The sequence below is a fragment of the Pseudophryne corroboree genome, chromosome 6 (genome assembly GCF_028390025.1).
Source record: "Pseudophryne corroboree isolate aPseCor3 chromosome 6, aPseCor3.hap2, whole genome shotgun sequence".
NCBI classification, from domain to species: domain Eukaryota; kingdom Metazoa; phylum Chordata; class Amphibia; order Anura; family Myobatrachidae; genus Pseudophryne; species Pseudophryne corroboree.
Window position 1 is genome coordinate 406,688,689 of NC_086449.1, and position 24,061 is coordinate 406,712,749.

Genomic DNA, 24,061 nt, shown 5'->3' on the forward strand with positions numbered 1-24,061 from the left:
CTGAAGACGGACATAGTTTGTGATTACAAATAAAACAAACTGCATGATAAAACATTTGCAGTCACATAACACTCCTTTTATATGAACATAGTAAGATGGGTGATGGTGAGGAAAAATATGGTATGTCTGGGATAGAAGTGAGAACATTCAATTCTTTCAGGACAAAAAAAAAACCTTTACAGCCTGAGTACTATATTCTAATTCAGGGGTGGGGAACCTCAGGCCCGCAAAGCCACTTGATCTGGCCCTCACAGGCTCACCTCACCAAGGGAGATGCCGGGCGCCCACTGAGATTTTGTTACTAGCGGGCGCCTGGCTTCTTCCCTTCAGCAGAAGCCAGAGGTAGGAGCTCACTCCTGAACTACGGCTTCCGGCTCTGGCAGTGTGCGTGTGTGCCTGTGCGGTGCTATGGGAGAGATGTCATGACGTCTCTCCCATAGTTCTGAGGAGCAGGCAGCCAGGCAGAGGGCAAGGGTCTGGAAGCAGGAGCGGGGCTGGTGAGTATTGTGTTTTTTCTTTCTTTTAATGTGTGTGTGTAAGCGGCGCTACTAGGGGTCATATCTAATGGGGGCAGGCTAATTTTTAAGTTGATAATTTTTGTATGGCCCCCGAAGGATTTTATAAATATCCAAATGGCCCTTGGTAGAAAAAAGGTTCCCCACCCCTGTTCTAATTAAAGGAAACGCGTCTCATAGGACATGTCAGATAGTTACAAAAGGCAGGGACTATGACTGGACCCTACAGCTGGCTATGCTGGTCTGTGGCTCTGTATCAAATTGATGACCAGATGCAATGATGAGAGTCTGAAAGAAACAAAGTACACTATATGCACAAAAGTATATGGAAACACCTGTTAATGATTGACTTCAGGTGTTTCAATCAGACTCGTTGCCACAGGTGTATAAAATCAAGCAGCTAGCGAAAGGTCAGTGAAATACTGACCTAATTAATGGATATCAGTGCATTATAAGTAGAGATGTGACTTTAATAAACAATATTTTATATTATAAAAACAACTGAAAACATTACAAGAAAAACTGAAAATATTACAAGAACATTTGTAGGATTATAAGCCAGCAAACAGAGGACATCCTGCCTCCCTGCTACAGAATGTATAGAGAGTGCACTGAAGTTTGGCTCACAGGAATGTTCTCATGCTAACCACACTGTGAGGTGCAGACCACCCACCAAGGAAAGCTGCAGGAAATAAGTCAGATTGGACTGGAAGAAACCTTTTCCATTTTTCAAAATAATAGGTTGTGTAGAAGACGGAATATGCCTATAAACCGTAATTGACAATTGTCTGCATGTAATGCTGCCTAGAAATCTACAGAATGTAAGATGTTAGTTTTACAGAACTAATAAAAATGTCTGCAAATAATTATGCTGTGTTCTATAATTATGCTGTGTTCTGAGGATCAGGTTAAAGACTGGAAATGATACAAAACGAGATGCTAGATGATTTATGAACCTATCCCATCACAAGTGCCATTTAAAGGATTGTCTCATGCATTGAAAAAGAATTGGCCAGTCATCATGGATGCATCACGAGGAAACCATTGTCAAGCTATTCAAGATAATCAATGCCCATTTTTTCAAAAAGGATATTTAAGTGAAACGCATCTTACCTGTTGTTGCTTTACACATTGGAGGCATTCTTGTTACCCTGCTGTGTGCCACAAAGGTGCTTTGAGATGTACTATACTGAGAGCCGCTGTCAGAGGAGTTGGAACTGGTATGTGAAAGTCTGTTGTGCTCCTTATGAGATGAGCTTGACCTATGGAACCACTGCCGTAGCTCATCAGATACACCAGTCCTGCCTGAGCCCTTATCATGACCATCTCTGCCAAGTGACGGAGTCCTTACAATCTGAGAGCGAGAGGGGGTGAGCCTCACAGAGTCTACAGTATCATCCCCATGCCAGTTCTCTTTATACATCCCTCCCGCAGTGTAGGAGTTTGACGTTTTGAATTGTGCTTTGACACTGTAGTGCCCCTCTTGGTCGTTTTCTAGACTCCTCACAACAACAGCAGGTGTTGAGCTTCCTTCAATGTACAAAGGATATTCTTTGATTCTGTACTGTGATGATGGTTGGCTCTGGCTATGCAGGTAAACCCCATGGTGTCCGGTTCCATTCCTGGCAGCCAAATTGGGCATGCTCCCTGAATTGGAGGACACAAGGTTTCCGTTAGACTTGTGCCTGTGTCTCTGACGCTCCCTGGCTTTGGAGGGAGAGTCCTCAGCAAGTGTTGAGTAGTTTGCATTCATCTGGGCTGGGTAATAGTGCTCAGAGCTGGAATGGCTAGTACATGAGGAGCAATCATCCATAGGATCAGAACCATTACTGCTACGAGTTCTAGGTGTATAGAAATCAGGGCTCCCAGTGTCATTTTCAGAGCCCAAAAGTTTTCCTTGTGACTCCAAGCTGGAGCTGCGATGCCTAAAGTGCTGTGCTAAGCTATGCAGCCTTGTAGGGCTTATGTCCACTGATCTGTAAAGTAGTAACAAACACTCATTGAAATCACAACAGTCAAGCTGTTCGCATAAACATAAACATACTTTGAAATATGAATTTCAAATTCCCCCAGTAAATGTTTTAATTTTGCCCAGCCCTGCTGAATACAGACACGTCGCCATCTGTGACAAAACACATCCCTAGCACCTTCCATTATAGAAATGGACAGACAGGAATACACCCTACATGGTCAAAGTATTCCATAATCCAAAGTAGACACTATAAAGTCATGCAAGTTCATTAGAAACCATAGAATAATTAATTGCTTTCATAATTAAGTCTTACAGATCATTTCATATGAAAAGCTTGATAAACACCCATGGAAATGGAATTCAGATGGACCATTATGAAACAATGTACCACTTTGATGGACATGCCAGTCAATAAAATAAAATTAGAATCATATTGTTTCAAGATTGGTTCAGGCAATACACACAGATGCCTCATTATGTGGTTAATACACCCATGTTGTTCTACATAAAAGAAGTCAGACATATACAAAGGTAAATAAGAATGACTAATTTCATACAGTTGGAGGTTTCCTCATTTTGCTAAATTATTAGTGTACAAACAAGATTCTTCTATGTAAAAAAGAAAAGAAAGAAAAAAAAAAAACACAAGACATGCCTATTGATTAAAGTAAAACTGAATTTACATACATTACAAGGGTATAGCACTTTTAAGAATTCATTAATGTCGTAGTAATTAGCAGTATTTAGTGCTGAATTCTCTTAGGACTGTTACTAAGAGAAAACCTTTTACCTGGTTGAATGGACATAATGTGGGCTTCGTATCCGTAGGTCTGGTGTGGATGGCATGCTGGACTGAGAGTTCCAGTGAGGCAGATTCCGGATGGGACTGTTCTGCAGAGAGTTACTCCCACCTGCTTCTGAACAGCTGCCTGTGCTGGGAAATCTTTTGTGGTTACTGAAAAGAAAATATATCAATTACTACAGGAATAATTCTAAATGGCATTATGAAATATACTCTAGAAAGACAGGGATAAACCATACTATTCCTATCATAAAAAAACTTTAGACGGAAAACTCAATTTTGCAGACATAGGTGCAGTGAACAGTTGGCAATTATTATTGTACATCAATCTGAATCAGCAAGCAAAGGGAAGATGGGCAGAGTGACAGGGGGAGTGACAGGGGAGGAATCCGATTTTAATGGCCATCAAGCATTGAAGGAGATTCTAAAATCCTGTGATCCTATAAATGGACATAATGGCAGCAATTTCAGCTAAAGACTACTGCAGAAATAAACTATATCCATATTTTATTACTCCCTATAAACATGACAAAAACACAGACAACTATAAAGAAATAGATCTATGTAGAGCCATACTCTCTATCAAATGACAATTGTGTTATGATAAATACAGTGCAAATAATGGGTTATGGTCTAGTACTCACACAGTAGCCAAATGGCGATTACCTGGAATGACTGTGAGAGGATCTTTTCTTCACTTTCTCATATGGTTCGTCTAAGGAAGATTCACTCCACATTTTGGGTTTTATGGGGGATTTGTCATAGTCATTTCTCTGGTAGTGTAACTGCCTCAGTCCATCCAGTGACTGTGGAGGGTGGGGTCTGCCATGAGAGGGAGGTCTTGGCGGCAGGCCTTTATGAGGAGACTGCATAGGAGACATGATGCTGGAAACCTGAGAATCCTCTGTAGAGGAAAAAAAAAAAAACATAAAAAAAAACGTGAAGAGAAAAAAAGTTGTCTTATGATATCATACATCAATACTGGAAATGACCATAAATGCATAGCTTTATGGTTTGCTATTGCTAAAAATCAGTTATTATACGTCATAGAAAAACAATTTAAAGCACAACTGCTGAGCCCAATTTATTTCCTTTGTGCAGTACATACCATCTTCAAGAACTAGTGCGTCGGACAGTGAGCTGTCTTCACTACCGAGGTTTGCTTCTGGAAAGGAAAACAAAAAACACTGCAATAAGGTCATGTACAAGTCTGTTTGTTGGTTTTTTTTAGTTTTTTTTTTTAATATATGAAATATAGGGTTGGGTACGCGTGACCGGTGGTCACCATACCGACATGCGGATCCCAGCATCGCTGCACTACGCAGCGGGTTCGGTGTGGGAATAGTCCCTGTTGGTTAGAGGGATTGTGAGCAGGCGGGATCTAGGGGTCAGTATTGTGACCGGCGGTCTCCTGTCCGCCTGTCACATAACTGTATCCTGAAATATATAGCATAGAAAGGCAAAGTCTACATGGTCATACTCTACCATGCCCTGGACCAGACACACATGTAGGCTGGCATAGTAACATATACTGTAACCCACAGCACACATATTGGATGATATTCTTATAAATAACTGAAACTGCTAAAAATGCTGCTGTTTATATTTACCATTTGTACCTATCCTCTAACTGTGACTTACCTTACCTTTCTTAAATACTAGAATGTTGCTGTAGAGGTCTGCACCATCCACTAAGCAGGAACAGAGGAGGCTTAATAAGGTGCCTGAAAAATGGGTCTTAAGATGCATAAACACTGGGCGTTTCCCCCCCCCCCTGCCCAGCGATGTGAGCGGCTTTCCATAGCAGGACGCTATGGAAAGCCGCTCACCCCACTGCTCATCTACTGGTAATACCAGGAGATGAACGGCAGCCGCCAGCGATGAAGCGGGAGCGCGCATCAGTGCTCACCGCTCATCGTTTGGGCATACATACTGGGCGGCTTTGAGCTGAAAGCATCTCAACACACCAAAAGTGACCTGCTTTCAGCTCAAAATCACCCAGTGTGTATGGGCCTTAACACTAGAAAACATTGTTTCTCGAGTCTCCAAATTCACTGCTGTTCTTACTAGTGTTCCAGTTCTAAAGCATTGTTCTGTGTGTGGCTTTTTTTTTTTCACAATAATCATGTGTAAGTGTATTGGGGAAATACTTGAAAAAATGCTACAAGTAAATGCAGGTAAAACGCTTTTGATATTTAATTTTCAAATGCAAAAATAAACCCCAGTTGGTATGAAGCTTATTATGCTTTCTTGTGAAGCAAAATGCATAAACTATGCAGCACTGCATACAATACCATAAAAGCTTGTTGCAATAATTAATAGGGTACATTTTCAACTACAGGTCTGTCTGATAAGCTTCTGGTTCATTGCCATTCTATTTAGATATTTAATGTGGGAACTGAGAAGCCTGATGCAGGAGTGGAATACCTCTGATTCAAAAGGTGCTTAGGAAGCATAAGCCAGACACTCACCATCTATGATTAAGGATGCTCTCTGCGTGGGCTTTTTGCCAGACTTAATGCGATACTCATTAATAGAGTTTTCAATCTCCTGTAGTTTCCTCAGTGCGTTGAGATATGAGGTCTTTCTCTGCTTTTTCAGCTTTTTGCTTACATGAGGGTCACTAGCCAATCTACGAGCGGCCTCTGTGATCTGGGACTGAATAGCAAACTCTCTCTCCAGACGTTCCAGCTCCACTTCCTGCAACATTAAGAACAGATATTACTATATACATCAATGTGCAATGTAGTGGAACTAGGAGACTTCATTCAAGTTAAAAAACTAACTAAGTAGATACAAGTGAAGGTTTAATATTAAATATATTATTTGAAATGCACACTACAATAAATGGTTGTGAAATGACTGAGAGCACTGATATTCTGTAATAAGCCTTTCCTGCTGTTATAAGCCCATTTAGTGAAAGTACCACCCTGTAACTGAACTATTCTTAGGCAGCTAGAAGAATCATGCTTCAATCCAAGTAATGTTTAACCACAACTCTCTCATGAGTCACCCATGGTTTCATTCATCTCCTTAAATGAAATAAGGATAAAAGCTTTTATAATTTCAGGTTACATTCAGACACATCACAGAGTGCTGAACACACATCTCTCCTAAACACCTTAAACCTTTTACACTCATTAACCCATTGATCACCACACTAAACTGTTAAATTAAAAATAATTTACATTTGTGTGCTATACAAACGCAGGGTTGTATTGGGTAGCATAGTGAAATAAAGATATAATTTGCACGGACCTTTTTGTAAAATATTGCTGAAACTGGCAACTTACCCATTGAGCCCATCATATTTTAATGCAATTAGCCTAATCCCCAAAACACCACCTACATGTACCAATACCTACAATAACCGAGGTTACCATGTGATTTAAAGGAAATCCCTGTAAAGGCATCACCTGGGTACAAGGAGTCCAAAATGGACTTTCCTTATGCAAGAGCACCTGGCTCTGTAATGTCCTGACTACTTATACCACTTTCAGACATACCACCCGGGAATTTCCCTGCTCAGACCCGGATTTTTCACCTCTAAAAAATCCTGAGTTCTTGCTCAATACCCCCTTTTACTCTACACCTGAGAAATTCCTGGGTCATCCTCTCTCAGACAAGCCTGGTCTGCCCTGGCATTCTACAAGCCAGGGATGCCAGGCTTATGTCATACACACACGTCACACTCATACATGCCCCCTCCAGGCAGCCCCGCCCCCCAAGCAGTCCCAAACAGCCTGTTAGAGGCTTCTAAGTGCGACTCAGGAGTAAAATCCCAGGTCGCATAATTCACACGTAACCCAGGTTGTTTACCCTGGACGAAAGTGCCGGGAAAAACCCTGGTGAATAGCAGGGGCGCTGGCCCGAGAATGTGTACCCAGGTTGGTACCTTTCAGACATACAGAAATCTAGGGTTGACACGTGAACACGCATGTCTGAAAAGGGCATAGTGTTTCTAGCCAGTACAGTAATTCCAGTCTGCCAATCCAGCGCAGAATGAGGAGACAACCGCATGCCAAATTCACAGCACAAAGAACTCTACTACATCATAGTTCCGGGACGATGGGAACCAGGTAAGAGAATTGTTTTAATAGGAGTATAATAAGCAAATAAGCCATTCACAAACTTAAAGATCAGCAATTCTACACAGAACGGATTACATGGATAAAATCTACATTAAAGAAATGCAAGTAAAGACGTGTCTTAATTTACATGATATTTTATGCCTGCAGCAGCACAGTGAGACTAAGTACCACCACCAAACACGCAGAGTCATCATACCTTCAACTCACATGCTAACATTGGAACAGCTTCTGTACATGAAATACAGCTTCTTCTGAGCGTACGATCAATTTCATGTTTGCAGACTAGAATCAGTCATAAAAGTTTCCACTGGAAAGCCAGTTGCTTATGAGATGGGGAGTTTGTGTGACCTCTCTAGCACACTGCAATAGGCATTACGCACACTGCGTGTCTAGGTCACCTGCACAGTTCACAGTTTTCTGCCACTAGACATGAAGTTTCCTTATGGTAAAATTTTTGGTGTGTTGCCACGAACTATGCAGATACTGTTTTCCGTGTCAAGTGGCTCAGTGTTTGAACTAAATTTACATTGTTCAACATACATAAATTATGAACAATACATTGTTTTCATTGTAATAGATAAGGAGAGAAAATTCAGAAATAGGCAAACTGAAAGGTGTAAAAATCCTGGGAACATTGATAAATTCTGGTTGTATCAGCAGGTCTCAGGCCTAGAAGACATGACTAAACCCGATTAATTGGTATTAGACTCAGGAACCTAAACAATGGCAGAGATGTCTGGAGGCTCTTAAGTCACCCCAGACAATGGGCTTTTGGCAAATTCCTGTCCTGAAAGCTATTTAAGCTGTTTTTACAGCTGAGGTTCAGTGCTTTGACCCAGAGAATGGTGGGAGAAGTAGAGAACTCTCTTGCTCTATGACACACAAGTACAAAAGCAAATCACCAGATGAGTAATCTCAGAGGCAAAACAATAAAATGCTCTTACTCAAAGATACTGCATTATGTTTGTACAGCTTGTGTAAAATAGTATATAATTAAGTTTAAAGTTCTTTTACACTGAATCAGAGGCTGTGATCGATCCAGAGTAGCTACTAAGTGACTCAGCTACCAGAACACGAGGACTACCATCTGACCTAGTAGGTGGAAGAGAAATTTGTATGGGAGAACTCACCAGTCTTCAATCTGCATATTTTTTAATCAGACCATCAAGCACAGATAGTGGGAGGAATATATAACCCGTGGAGGTTATTACCCAAGGGGGTAATTACAAGTTGATCGCAGCAGGATTTTTGATAGCAATTGGGCAAAACCATGTGCACTGCAGGGGAGGCAGATATAACATGTGCAGAAAGAGTTAGATTTAGGTGAGTTATTTTATTTCTGTGCAGGGTAAATACTGGCTGCTTTATTTTTACACTGCAAATTAGATTGCAGATTGAACACACCCCACCCAAATCTAACTCTCTCTGCACATGTTAAATCTGCCTTCCCTGCAGTGCACATGGTTTTGCCCAATTGCTAACAAAAATCCTGCTGCGATCAACTTGGAATTACCCCCCAAATCCTCTGCACCAACCCTGTGCAATATGGTTATTCCCCTTTTCAGACCACCAGCAAAATCCAGGTTACTGCACGTGAACCTGGGTTGCTGTACAGTCTGAAAGGGTCCAGTTGAAATAATCCAGGTTGAGCAACCTGGTATTTCAACTTGGGTAACAATCTGGGTTGAACACAGCTTCATCTCATGTCCAAGCGCCGCCTCAGCACGTGTCACCGCTCATGGTCTGAAAAGGGTCTATTGCAGAGTCGCACCTGGGATGTACCAGTGTACAAATCCCAGGTGTGACCCGGTATATGCGGTCTGAGATGTTTATTACTGTGCTATCTCGGTTTTTGTTGTTCTTAATTATTTCTATGTGGTTCTCTACTTGCTGTAATGCCAAATCCTTTGTACTAGGATTTTGAGGTCTGTAAAGGGACTGATTCATTTTGGAGAAAAGCACTATATAAATAAAATAATAATTTTATCATCATCATCATCATCGATAATAATAATAACAATAATCATCATCATCATCATCATCATCTCTAGTGTGGTGTTTGTAAAAATTAAGCCTGCACAGTTAATTCAATAAAGTGTAAAGGGTACATTTACTTGTCAGCAGCTATGAATAGTATTGCCATTTTACCTGTTTTGCTTCAACATGCACAGAAGCAGTGGTTTGTTTAGGAAAGTTACCCCTAGTGACATGGCCTGCACACACCTTAATCAGACACTGGCCTGTACAAATCCCATCTCTGGGGTAAAAGCGAAAATCTGAAATGGTAATAATAGCCCAGCTGAGCAAATTTCTCCCACATATCACATTGTGCTCCAGAGTGTTCGAATGGCTGTATTCTTAGTAAGCATAGTAACATAGTAGGTGAGGTTGAAAAAAAAAAAAAAAAGGGACTAGTAGTCCATCGAGTTCAACCTGAATTATATTACATTCTCTATTCTATTTAGGATAAAGGCTATATCCTCGTGTATCTTTCCATTAGAAATTTGTCTAACCCATTTTTAAACACATTGACTGAGTCTGCCATTACAACCTGCTCTGGCAGTGTATTCCATATGCGTATTGCCCTTACAGTGAAGAATCCCTTCCTGCGCAGAGTTACGAAATTTCCTCTCCTCAAGCCTGTGTAGAGGTCCTTTAGTAAACCACTCACATGATAGCTCCGCATATTGCCCCTTTATATATTTGTAAATATTAATCAAATCTCCTCTTAGTCATCTCATTTCTAGTGTAAACATATCTTGATGTGTTGTTCAAATACAAATTACTGACTCTAAGACGCAGAGTGCCGCTCCTTCTTCCTTGTTTATGTAAACATATCTAATCTAGAAAGCCTCTCCTCATAGTCCAGTGTCTACAGCCCCTTAATCAATTTGGTAGCTCGCCTCTGAACCTTTTCAAGTTCTAATATGTCTCTTTTATAGTGTGGTTCCTGGAATTGTACACGGTACTCAAGATGTGGCCGTACCAATGATTTGTGCAGTGGCAGGATTAAACTGTCATCCCTTGTCTCAATTGCCCTTTTAATGCATGCTAACATCTTATTTGCCTTTGTTGCTGCACTTTGACATTGTGTGTTGCCACTAAATTTACTATCAATCAACAACCCCAAATCCTTTTCTAATACAGTTTCCCCTAATTTTTCCCCATTTAATTGGTGGATTGCATGTTTATTCTTAGTCCCAAAGTGCATAACTTTAATTTTTCCACATTAAACCTCATACACCATTTCATTGCCCAAACTTCCAGTTTAAATAAATCGCTCTGAAGAGACTCCACATCTGACTTGATTACCCTACATATTTTAGTACAGGTTGAGTATCCCATATCCAAATATTCCGAAATACGGAATATTTTGAGTGAGACTGAGATAGTGATACCCTTGTTTTCTGATGGCTCAATGTACACAAACTGTTTAATACACAAAGTTATTAAAATATTGTATTAAATGACCTTCAGGCTGTGTGCATAAGGTGTATATGAAACATAAATGAATTGTGTGTATGTACACACACTTTGTTTAATGCACAAAGTTATTAAAAATGTTGGCTAAAATTATGTCAGGCTGTGTGTATAAGGTGTATATGAAACATAAAAGCATTCTGTGCTTAGACTTAGGTCCCATCGCATGATATCTCATTATGGTATGCAATTATTCCAAAATACGGAAAAATCAGATATCCAAAATACTTCTGGTCCCAAGCATTTGGGATAAGGGATAATCAACCTGTATCGTCTGCAAAAATTGACACTGTGCTTCTAGTCCTTCTCCTAAATCATAAATATATTAAACAATAGTGGCCCCAGCACAGAACTCTGTGGTATTCTACTTATTACTTTAGCCCACGTGGAAAACATCCCATTAATCATCACTCACTGTTCCCTGTTATCAAGCCAATTACTCACCCATGTACAAATAGTGTCTCCTATACCGAGCTCCCTTAATTTGAAAATCAGCCTCCTGTGAGGTACTGTGTCGAATGCTTTTGCAAAACCCAGATAAACCACATCTATTGCATTACCCTGGTCGAGATTGTCGCTTACCATCTCATAGAAGCTAATCAAATTAGTTTGAAATGACCTATTTCTAACAAAACCATGCTGGCTCTTATTAATAGCCTGGAAGTTCTTCAAGTAGTCCTGTATGCTGTCCCTTAGTATACTTTCCAATAGTTTCCCCACTATTGATGTCAGACTAACCAGTCTATACAGTAGTTACCAGGATGAAGTTTAATACCCTTTTTAAATATTGGGACTACATCCGCTATACCCTAGTCCTTTGGTACCATGCCTGATCTAAGTGACTCAGTGAAAATCAGATACAGAGGTCTTGCTATTTCAGCATTTAGCTCCATCAGAACCCTAGGATGTAGGCCATCTGGAAAGGGAGAGTTATTAGTCTTCTTTTTTTATATAATCGTTTACGGACTACTTCCTCAGATAGATAAGTATTAAACAAAGGGCTTTTTATCAATACTATTGTTAATCACTAATCCCACAATCTGGTCCTCTCTAGTAAACACATTTGAGAAAAAAAATGTGTTCAATAGTTCAGCTTTTTCTTTGTCGTCATCAGGAATCCCAGTTCGCTTTTTAATGGTCCTATATTCTCTTTTTTTTTAGCCTCTTACCATTTATGTACTTATAGAATTTTTTAGGGTTAGTTATACTCTCCTTAGCTATTTGCTTTTCTTTTTTTTTTTGCTTCTCCGATTTACTTTTTGCATTTTTTATTACATTCCTTGTAGTATTGGAATGACTCCGCCTTCCCATCCGATTTTGAAAGCTTTGAATGCTGGCCTCTTTTTATCCATTTCTACCTTAACTTTTTTGTTTAACCACATTGGTTTGAATTTAGTAGGGGATGCACTTAAGTGTATAGTTGTCAAGCAACGTTTTAAAAACATCCCACATTTCGGCCATGTTTTTCCCTGATACAAAGTTCCCCAATCTATATCCTTTAGTGCATGTTTTAGCATGTTAAAATTAGCTTTTTTAAAGTTAAGAGTCTTAGTTGTACCCTTAGAGTGCTGCTTTTGAATGCTAAGGTTATAATAGTATGATCACTGTGCATCACCATATTCTATCACCATCCATGACTTTGTAAGTAGATTTATTAGGCTCAATGGCAATCTGTATCCTATAATGACATTTGCATGGATGTTCCCATATTCCAATCATTCACTCACCTCTCCTTTTGCATTTAATTTCTGTTCATCCAGTTTAAATGCTGTTCCTATCCGCCGTCGAACAGTAGGCGGCTCCTCTCCCGGATCTAATGGATATTCTCTTGGCAGTTTGCCTGTAAGTTCCTGCAAACAAAATAATAAACCTTCAATAAGATCTCATACTATGCTAACAGATGGTAGTTTGGGGTCATAGAGAATGCCAAATGACCTGGCTCAACTTTGTTAGAATATGTACAGTATTACACAACTGATAGTAAAAACAAACTAAGATTCATGCAATCCATTACTAAAAGTATATAAAAAAAAAAAAAAAAAAAAGTCGGCAGTTACCTTCCTGAGCAGTGTCATATGTTGCATGTATGTTTTCCAATAATATACAGGTCATTGCTGCTGAGCTACAGTGATTATTTATAGCCAAGGTCAACACCAGGCAGAGACAACTTCAATAGGTGAATCTAGGGCGCGTTCAACTGAACCACAGCTATGGTGTCAGCTTTCTATGCAAAGATCTAATGCAGGCAAATGCATTTAATATAACTCACCCAATTACAGCCTGAGTCAGAGGTGGGCGCATTTAAAATATCGGCCACAAGATCCCAATGTTCTAAGTCTGAGATGCAATGCACTTAGGTCTAGATGGTTACCACCAGCCGACGCAGGTCGGAATTGCATGGAGATCCATAAATTCTGGTAGGCATTCCTGGGAGTTGACTGGGGCGTGGTTTTCCCCAGTAGACGTGTTAGCGCGTGCATTGAAAGACGCAGTTCCACTGGCACCAGCGGCCACGTATCATCAGACATTCTGGGCAACCATGGGGGTGCTTTAAAGTCAGATGGTATGGCCAATGCCTGCTCGATGGTATGACAATTTACGCACTGCAGCAGATTACAGCTAGCTGCGGCATAGCTTACATTTACAGTAGCTTCCACCTCTGAATCAGGAGATCAGCTTCCACATTTCTGCCATTCTCTCTATGTGATAACATATTAAACATCAGCATGAAAAGGTCATTTCGTGTCCAATTTGCAGCTTGCCTAGTTTTCATTACACAGGCATCCAGAAAGCGGGGACTAGAACAATTCATCATCATAGATAAAATCAGTTGATGACTCTTATTCATAGATAACATATGTATTATTTATTGCACCATATTCACGTACGCACACACAAATAAGACCTATATACAAGTACAATATAAATAACATGTTCTCTATCAGATGTCAATGTGAAACCTGCTTTTAAGTAATAGAATGTAGTGCAATTTTACAACGTAGATTTCATTGGTTGCAAAATATGTGCAGGTAATACAATCCATTTGCTCAAGGTTTTGTGTTTCATCAGTTGCCTGTGCTCAGCTTTCCGCCCACACTTAGGCCTTGCTACAAAAGTAAGCTCACAGGAAATGAGTACGGTTCCTGAGATATTAGCAAGGAAAGGCTGGTTGAGAGCAATTTTAAGAGTTTTGCACACACAAAGTAATTAGGTGTGAGACTCACCAGCTCTCCCCATATCCGAGGCCTTGTCCAGGTCAGCACCACTCTCAAAAGCACTGTACACTCACACCATCTAATCCCATGGCAATCAGTTGTATTTTTACAATCGTTATTACAGGAAACATGCTAAAAGCTCCACTAATACATCTTGCCCCAACGATTTTATGTGAGGGAATGAGGAGGTTGTAGGCAGTTGAAGCCATACAAAGTCTATAATTGAGGGGATACCCAACCCTACTATTAAAATTAAATAGAAAAAAAAAATCTGCATTGCTGAAGTGGCTGTATAATAGCAAAAGACCCAGTTTACAGTCAAATTGATAGAATCACACCCTGCAATTGGGGATGGCCACTCCATTCAATGATCACTGGATGCAACACACATTTATAAGATTTGAAGACCTTACTACTACAGAATAGCTATTGCCATTATCTATTTAGGTAACAAAAACATCACTTTTGTAGTCTCTTGGTACAAAATCTCATTCTGCTCCAACAAAGCAACACTCTATTCCTAGAATGTAGGGGCATGAACCCAATACGTGCACGACACAGGATAACCAAACAAGATTCGGCCACTGTATGAATGTCCTCATGTTACGCATGCATTCCTGCTCTACCCATGACACACACAACACACAGGAGAAGATGCCTGCTCTGTACCGCTTCACGTAGACAAAGTTTCTTTAGCTCTTCCAGCCGCTGGCGTAGTGTCTCCTCCAGCGCTTCCTGCCTGGATTTCAGTGCTGCCAGCATGTCTTTCTTGGCAGACTGTGAGCTGTCGGACTCCTGGGAACCTGTCAACAAAACAAATGATTTCACTGTAACCAGCTGACAACCGGCTATACATCTGGAGCATTCATTGTGAGACCTACAGCTTCCCATGTGTGAGCAACACGGGACACAGCGTAGCCGACAGGATTCTCCTTGCATGAACATTTGCTCGTTTCAGTTTTGAATAACACAGAACATCTGGCTAGTTATCTATAGCATGTTCAACACTGCTCCTTTATTAAGAAGGATTGCTTATACAGTTAAGAATAGTAATAACTATTCTACAACTCAATCTCTAAATTATCATTTTATTTTTTTTTAGAAGAGTGAGCATTACATAGCTGTAATTTATAAAGTGAAAAACTACCTCCCCTGAATGGTTTCTATACAATAAAGCACTTTTCAAAACATTGTACGATGTTATTAAATAAGCCCCACTAGAACCGATTAACTATAGAAATTCCTCATTCATCATTTTCTTTGTACAGCGGTCTACTACATCCAGTTGTATTAACATGCTCGTCATGGAACATAACATTATAAAAAAGGTACACACATACTCCACACGTATTAAAAGCACATACAATATTACATACACCCCGTTATTGCCTTTACCTGCTCAATATGGGATAATTGTAAAACTCACTTTGATATTACCTCCTACCCCATCACTCCCTTCTGGCATAATCTAGCATTCCCTCCTGGGTTCAACCGCAGACGATTTTCCCCATGGTCTGAGGGCGGTATTAGAGTTATATTAGAATTACTTTATTCAGACCATTGCGCAACCCTGGATTTTCTACAGAGCAAATATAATCTAGCCTCTATCAACTACTTTACATAACTTCAAATGCACCACTTTTTTGGCTCCCTAGCTCCTAACTCTGTCATCAGACCACTGACCCTGATCGAGTCTCTTATCTTAAATTATTCCCTTCATAAGGGGATCATCCCAGCGTTGTACAATTATCTACTCCACGCTAAGCTTCCAGACACTCCAACTCTTGAGCACCAATGGATAAAAGATATGGGCAACCCACCAGATGATGAGTTTTGGACCATTATACATGAGAGGGTCTCTAAAGCCTCTATCTCATCTTCCATTAAATAAAACGCATACAAGAGTTATTATAGGTGGTACCTAGTACCTTCCAGTCTACGTAAAATGTGCAGGTCCGCCTCGATGTTGGAAAGGTTGTGATGAAGAAGGCACCCATTTACATATCTGGTGGTCTTTTCCCAAACAGTGCGGTTTTGGGACGACATCTCCCATTTACTTTTGGATGTTCTCCAGGTGCAAATAACCAAATCGCATTAGTCATTTCTCCGTGGCTGCCCACTAGAGGACCTAAGTAAGTGTACAGACAAACTTTCTATGCACATCTTGAATGTGGCTAGTTGTTTAATTGCTAAACAATGGAAATGTATCAACACTCCTGCCCGTCAGCAACTCTTGAATATATGGCATGTGGCAGCCATGGAGAAAATTTCAGTTTACCTTCACAACTGCACCTATACGTTCCTTACGATTTGGTGTGATTGGTTTTTATATAATAATACTAACCCCCAAAGAACCCTTCCATTGTGCTTTACAGACAATTTGCTATGATTCCGATATATTTTTTTCTCTAACTCCTACTAGGAGTAGCCTTCTACACATCATACCACTTTTTTTATTTTCATTTTTCTCATATGTATACAATATAAACCCGGACTAGGCCTCTACCTCTATCTATTTTTTCTATTTTCCTTTCTACTTCTTCCCATCTTTCTTCTTTTTTTTCCTTACTTTTCTTATTCTCTTATCCCCCTGTTCTAAGCTAAACCTATACTTACTATTGACTCTCCTGGTTTTATTTGTCGATATATAATAGTTTCCCCCTACCAGGCCCCTGGTTACTGCCTTGATCTGACCTCACAGTACCTGGGTACCTATTTAAGCTTATTTATAAATGCAGATGCCAATTTGACACATATATAAAATTATATGAAAAAAGGAAAATCATATTAGTGTGTGTGTATATGTATATGTATATATATATATATATATATATATATATATATATATTTATATTATACACACATAGTGTGTGTGTGTATATATATATATATATATATATATATATATATATATATATATATATATATATATATATATATATATATAAATAAATAAATACACAAATAAACCTGTTAAAAAAAAAAATAAAAAAAAAAGCACATAAAATACTGTTTAAATAGATTTATTTTTCTTAAGTTTTCATTTGAAAAAAAAAAATTACTCCACCCCAGTGGTAGAAGTGGGCCGGTATGCGGCGGTATGACATACCAGAACTTCTTTCCACTGAATCCGGAAGTAGTTTAAAAAAAAAATTAAATTAAAGAGTGTGCAGCAGGAAGCGAGGGAAGTGGCCAGCCTGCTGCACTAAGGATGCTGCTCCCGTCCCTGCCTGGCGCCCACTAGGTGGCTGTGTAGAGCGCTGGACCTGTGAGGCTCTGGGCTCTCTGCCGCTCACAGCCACCCACCGCTGACCACAAATGGCAGTGGTCAGAGGGACCTTACAGCCGCCGCACCGAAGGCCTCTTCCTCACCGCTGCCGCACTGAAGGCCTTTTTCTCACCACCACTGTCCATGGGATCCTCCGCCGCCTACACCTCTGCACAGCCGCCGGCCACAGTCCCTTCTCCTCCTCTGCTGCTCATCTCATTAGGTAATGTTCCCTTGCTTCCTTATGTACCTCTGTCACTCTTCCTGTCGCTGTTATCACTCTCTCTCCCTGTCTTGTGGATCATTCCGTGTGGCATACTGTATAGTGAATTTTGGCTCATTCCGTGTGGCATAATGTGTAAGGGGCACCAGTACTAGATAGTATAAGGGGACCTACTATTGTGGTGGATAATGTGTCAATGGTGTGGTACACTACACTTTTGAGTGACCACGCACCCTTTTTCCTTTGGCCGCGCATGAATACAACCTTCACTTTTCCATAACCCCACTTCAAAATTTCCACTTCGACCACTGCTCTATTTTATATCCAAAGTCATATAGAACAACTTGGCTTTAGCCTACTGTAATGTTTTTGGCTATACTATTAAAACATTACAACAGCAGTATAGAAATGTGATTAGAACATTACAGATAATGCCGGGTGTACACCCAGAGGCTTGCACTTTCATGCTCAGAGATATGGATTTTAGGCCTTCAGAGTAACCACAAAGCATGTGAGAATTATAAAAATTGGGGAATTTTTGCCCTTTGAAACAATATTGGGAAAAGGTACTTCTGCATACCTCACATTAACTGAAAGGAAGTCACGTTGCAACATGTAAAAGCCGCAAGCAATAGGATCAGCCTGTTCACTTTCTCTCTACCTGCCCACACTTGCCACGCTGCAATTAGTAATACTGGTACCACTTCTGCTTCTAATCAGATCTATTTACTGAACAATTATAGCAACTAGCATCCGGTGTGCACCTCTGAGAGTTATTTTCTTATAACAACAATTTTGCTTGTCTACTACTGAGGAAAATAAAAAACTAAAAAAAACTCCAAATATATTAATATATGGAGCTAATCAGTCCTAAACCAGCACCATATTAGATAGGCCTCATACTAATTTACAGGATAAATAGGGGTAATACTGTATAATAATGCAGGTAAGCATATAAAGTCTCTAGGGGGAAAAATGTAAAATATTTAAAGCAAAAGGTGTTCCCTCAACAACTGACGATTGAAGGCTATCCCTAATATGCAATTACGAGATAACTGACATATTATTTATAAGTTGTGGTAAAAACAAAAAGGAAAAATATTCTTTTGATAAATAGGGGTATTTATCAAAGCTTGAAGAGAGATAAAATTGAGAAATAAAAGTACCAATCAGTTCCTATCATTTTTAAAACACAATCTGTAAAATGTAAGGTAGATGCTGATTGGATAGTACTTTCTCTCTCACAATTGTATCTATCTTTTTCTAAAGGGGGATACACAAGGAGCGATTTTTACTTAATTTCTAAGCAATCTGACTAGATTGTTTAGAGGTTAAGCACACATCGCTACGTGTGTAGGGTGCCGGCGATAGCGATGCACAGCCTGCACGTCGCTATCTCCGGCTCTAGATTTGGCACGCATGGCAAATCTAGTCAGGTCGCTCACTGCACCGCTGTGTGAAGTGAGCGCCCCATCCACTTAGCACCCATTGAAGTGTGTGCTGAGCGGCGGGAGAGATGTGTGCTGAGCGGTCTGTGATAGATCGTTCAGCACACATCTCTACGTGTGTACCCCCCTTAAGCTTTGATAAACACCCCCCTAAGAAGGTGACTACACTGCGTATACTAAGAGGTCCTGATGATAAATGGTTGTAGGTCAGTAACATTTTAGAATTAAAAGTCCTGTAGCTGGACAAATTTTAAACACAATGATAAATTGATTCCCCAAAATTCCTTGGCATTGCAGAAAAAAAGTTAGGCAGTAGCACCACATAACATATACAGACAAGGCAAGACCGAATGACATATAGTGGGATACCTGCCCTTGTTATTGAGGAGTGTTAACATATTGTGTACCACACACAGCTGGTAACTTCAAAAAAGGTTTAACGCTCTAAGAAAGGAGTGATATTGAGAGATAGATAGATAGATAGATAGATATATATATATATATATATATATATATATATCTATGTTTAGAGAGAAAAAAAAACCCCAAAAACAGCAAGTTCCCACCAGTCTGTAACCTTCTAGATCAACAGGTCTTTTGCCAAGTTCTCCAGACATCTGTTAAATCCACACCATCCTATCATCACTAGCAGATACACAAGTGTTACAACTGAATCCAGTGCCAGAATGAGCTATTTATTGCTTAGTACTCTGTCACCAGTTGAGGTTTGGACAAATTGAGTGGAGACACAACATTGTTGAGATTAGCTCTATGAGATGAGGAAAACATGAACTGTAATTTAATTTCGTCAATTTGGGAGGCTGATGTTTATTTTTGGACCTTTTATAATTGTCTAATCTAACGAGAATTTCCCACATCAACACAATGACAGTGCAGAATGTAGGAAAGTTATCATGTGTACAGAAACAGCAGCCTCCCCAGATATACCCATGGCAGAGTCACAGACCAAAGCTGTCAGCAAGCTATAGGGTTTCACTTAGAAATAGGAAAAGCATTCACAGAACACATTCTATGAGATCCCTCATAGGAAAAGGGGCTAAAGCATAACTGGAATGGACCCTAAATATGCTCCTCACATTGGAAACACGGTTACATGTTTTTACCTGAACAGATAGGGATCATAAATGAATAGGGTCACTCGTTTTACATGTATTTATGAAAGCATGGAGAGAGATAAAATGGAGAGACATAACCAAGCAGCTCCTGTAATTTTTCAAACCCAGTCTGTGAAATGAGGAGCTCATTAGTTAGTGCTTTTTATCTCTCCACTAATACCCCTTTCAGACATGCTCAAAATTCCCGGGATTTTGCACATGAACTCGCATCATCCTGGGAATTTGGCATGTGTGAAAGGTCCCAACCCTGGAACACGTCCCGGGTTGCCAACCCTGCAACTGACCAGGACTTCAGTCCCGGGAAGACAACCCAGCTTAGGTCTGAAAAGGTGCGACCCGAGAATTTGCTCCCGGCTAGCACCTACACACCTGATTGGCGCTTGACTGGAAGGGGCGGGGCTGTCTGGAGGGGGCGTGCGGGTGTAACATGTACGAGTGTGACGTGTGTGTGTGTGTATGAATTTGGCATGTGTGTATATCACATGTATGTGTGTGTTTGAGTGTGACGTGTATGTGTAAGACGTGTGTGTGTAACATGTACGGGTGTGACGTGTGTGTGTGTGTGTGTGTGTGTGTGTGTGTGTGAGAGAGACAGTGACATGAGAGTAGCCTGGTCTGCCCTGGCTGTCAGGGCAGACCAGGTTTATGTCTGAAAGGGGTCGACCCGGGAATTTCCCAGGTCTCAGGTTAAGTGTGAAAGGGGTCTCCAGCAAAAACCCGGGATTTTTCAAAGATGAAAAACCCGGGACTGAGCAGGGAAATTCCCGGGTCGTATGTCTGAAAGGGTGTGGTTCATCAAATCGACAGTGTTTATGTCGACCACTATAGGTCGACAGTCACTAGGTCGACATGGATGGAAGGTCGACAGGGTTTCTAGGTCGACATGTGCTAGGTCGACAGGTCTAAAGGTCGACATGAGGATTATTTTTTGTGTCGTTTTCTTCGTAGAGTGACCGGGATCCCAAATTAGTGCACCGCTTCGCTCGCCATGCTTCGGGCATGGTGCCTTCGCTCCACTACCGCTTCGCTCGGCACACTTAACGATCCACGTGGACTACGATTGGAACGGTAAAGTATGAAAAAATTCAATAAAAGAAAAAAAAAATGTGAAAAACTCATGTCGACCTTTAGACCTGTCGACCTAGAAACCCTGTCGATCTTCCATCCATGTCGACCTAGTGACTGTCGACCTATAGTGGTCGACCTAAACATTGTCGACCTAGACACTGTCGATCTTCAGACTGGATCCCGTCTGAAAGGGGTATTAATCTCTCCCCATGCTTTTAAAAATCCCCCCTCCTTACACTTGCATATCATATCTAAAAGTATGCGTGACTTCAAATACAGCACATAGATGCGGATGCATTAAAATATTTACTCTGGTAGTAAAGATACACAGTAGCAGTCATCACCATAATCAGCTAGATTGCTTATAGCTCCATACAAGTAGCAGCAGGAGTACATACAATCACTTTCATTTCACCGTTTCATTTTGGGAAATTACAGCTTGCGTTCTACTTAAGCTATATATTATCCATGTACTTTTTTATATCTTGGGAGATATGTATTAGAGTTAAAGTGGACCTAGCAGCTCAGACAGAGAATGGATCATTACACATTGCCGGCATACCTGTAACACTGATGAAATAATTTACCAATAGCCAGCATATGAAGAGTGTTTCCTTTATTTGTAAGAAGCAGCTTCCACACATAGCGCTCCTAAATCATGGTCTCATTATTATAGCTTGGGTACCTACTGTATAATACCCCTTTCACATCGACAATGCCAGATCCCACCCGGGAACTGGAAACAGGTCCTTCCCATGTGGGATCCGGCATTGGACCCAGTGTTGCCAACTGTGAAATGAAAACAAGCAACTGATGACTAATGGGCCCTACACACTGGCAGATAATACTGAAAGATATGAACGATCTCGTTCATTAATGAACGAGATACCGTTCATATCTTTGAGTGTGGAGGCACCAGCAATGAGCAATGCGTGTCCCCGCGCTCGTTCATCTCTGGTGCCCCGTCGCCTGTGCATGCAGGCCAATATGGACGATCTCGTCCATATTTGCCTGCACTGCTATGGAGCCGGGTGACGAGGGGAGTGAAGAGACTTCACTCCCCCCGTCACTGAACCCCGCCGCCGGGTCGCCCTTCAGCCGTATCCTCCGTCAGGCAGCTCGGCGGCGGATCTATCAGTGTGTAGGGCCCATTAGAAATAAGCCCAAACCAATCCTAAAAAGCTCCCAAAAAAGCCCAACTTAAGTTTTTGGTTTATTTTAATTAAAATGTATATAATTACAAGTGCTATGTCTGGCTACTACTCCGTATAATCTCAGGTGCTGCTGGATGGATTGAGATCAAGTTCTGGAATTTGAAGTGGATAGCGTTCAGTTCTTGAACTTTTTCTTCTGGTATCTGGTTCTCCAGCCTGTGGTAGACATTATAGGCATTATTCAGACCCTGTTGCAGACGGGCAAAGAGCACAGACGATTTTTGGCCATCTGCGCATGCGCCGCTGCTGCAGTGTGTGTGCGCTATCATGATGCGATCGTATCCCAGAAGGATGCAATTGCATCATGAGTGACAGGCAATGAGTGTCTGGGGGTGGTGTTGGGGGGAGGAGTGTCACCGGAAATGCAGATGGGTCATGGCCATTTTTGGGGCCGGCCGATGACGTTGACTGCGTTTCCAGCGATAGGAAACATGGCGGTGGTGCCCCTGAGGTTTTTGCAATATGTTCGCAATTGAATTGTGATCGCAACGCAGGGCGGCGCCACACATGCTGGGCGGCCTTGCCCTGTGCTAGGCGGCCCCCAGCTTGCAATTTTAGTGGATGCAGATTTTGTTAAAATAGCAAAATCTGCAACCAACTCTGAATAACCCCCTTAGTTTGCAGAAAAACACTTATTTTTTCGCTGTTTCAGAAAAATGTAATAACAGCCATTTGACACAATTTAAGACCCCCAAATTCATCTATTCATCCACAATTTGTAACCTATGTCTTTGTGTGGATCTGTGTTGAATAGATAAATAACTAATTACCTCTGATGGTTGGTTCCAGTGGTCCCCCCCCCCCCTCCCTATAGCGGCGTGGGGCAGAGCCGGCACTGGGAGATGAGCCCATCTCCGTGCCACCTCTCACTATGTAGTGAACGGGATGTGACCCGGGAACCCGTCCACACTGCCACTGACCTGGGAATAACCCTTCTTATTACCTGGGTTGAATTACCGGGTCATGTGGGCCGGAAATTCTACATGAGCCCTTTCACATCGCACAGTGACCCAATATGACGGGTCGATACCGGATTATTTTTGTAAGGTGAAAGGGGTACTGAGCGAAGGATTGAGTGTGGAAAGTTATTCTGATCAGTGCTCCATCACATTTTCCACTGACAAGAAAGTTGAGACACAAGGGAATCTAAATGTAGATCGAGAACAATGCGGGCTAAACACACACACACACACACACACACACACACACACACACACACACACAAAAATTGAAATACCTGGTGTGATGTTTACCCTAAAGTACCTCCTATGTAGATAAAGAAGCAAGAGGATAAGTTTCCAGCACATTGGCATTAATAAAAGATTCATATAACAGGTGTGAACTTCTAGTAACTTTAAAAAAAAAGTGCCCTTAAATAGGGATCCAAGCTGAAAAAATAACCCTGAAGTACACATGATAGGATATCTTAACAAACCAGACCAGACAATAAAGCCTCACATTCTGGGGACCCTCGGGAGCTCATCACAGGATGCACACACGCTCACATCCATCTCAATGAGTTCTTCTCACTGACAGATGAATACTCTCCATTTTCAATTACGAGCATTAAAAAAAAAAAAAAGGAGCAAATTGAACATATTCCCCTGGGGACTTCCATTGGTTTCTGTC

At 41.0% G+C, this 24,061-nt stretch overlaps 1 protein-coding gene across 6 annotated transcripts in view; it reads right to left on the reverse strand.

Annotated features, from left to right (window-relative positions):
* The window catches only part of FRMD4A (FERM domain containing 4A), a 751,780-nt gene that overhangs the window by 12,852 nt on the left and 714,867 nt on the right, over positions 1-24,061 (reverse strand). For all 6 annotated transcript variants that reach the window (XM_063926906.1, XM_063926905.1, XM_063926903.1 and 3 more), the window contains exons 15-21: positions 14,745-14,878; positions 12,588-12,710; positions 5,761-5,989; positions 4,398-4,454; positions 3,956-4,193; positions 3,278-3,442; positions 1,629-2,491 (exon numbers count right to left, since the gene is read on the reverse strand). In XM_063926906.1, coding sequence (XP_063782976.1) covers positions 1,629-2,491; positions 3,278-3,442; positions 3,956-4,193; positions 4,398-4,454; positions 5,761-5,989; positions 12,588-12,710; positions 14,745-14,878 — 1,809 coding nt within the window. The remainder of the gene's footprint in view (positions 1-1,628; positions 2,492-3,277; positions 3,443-3,955; positions 4,194-4,397; positions 4,455-5,760; positions 5,990-12,587; positions 12,711-14,744; positions 14,879-24,061) is intronic.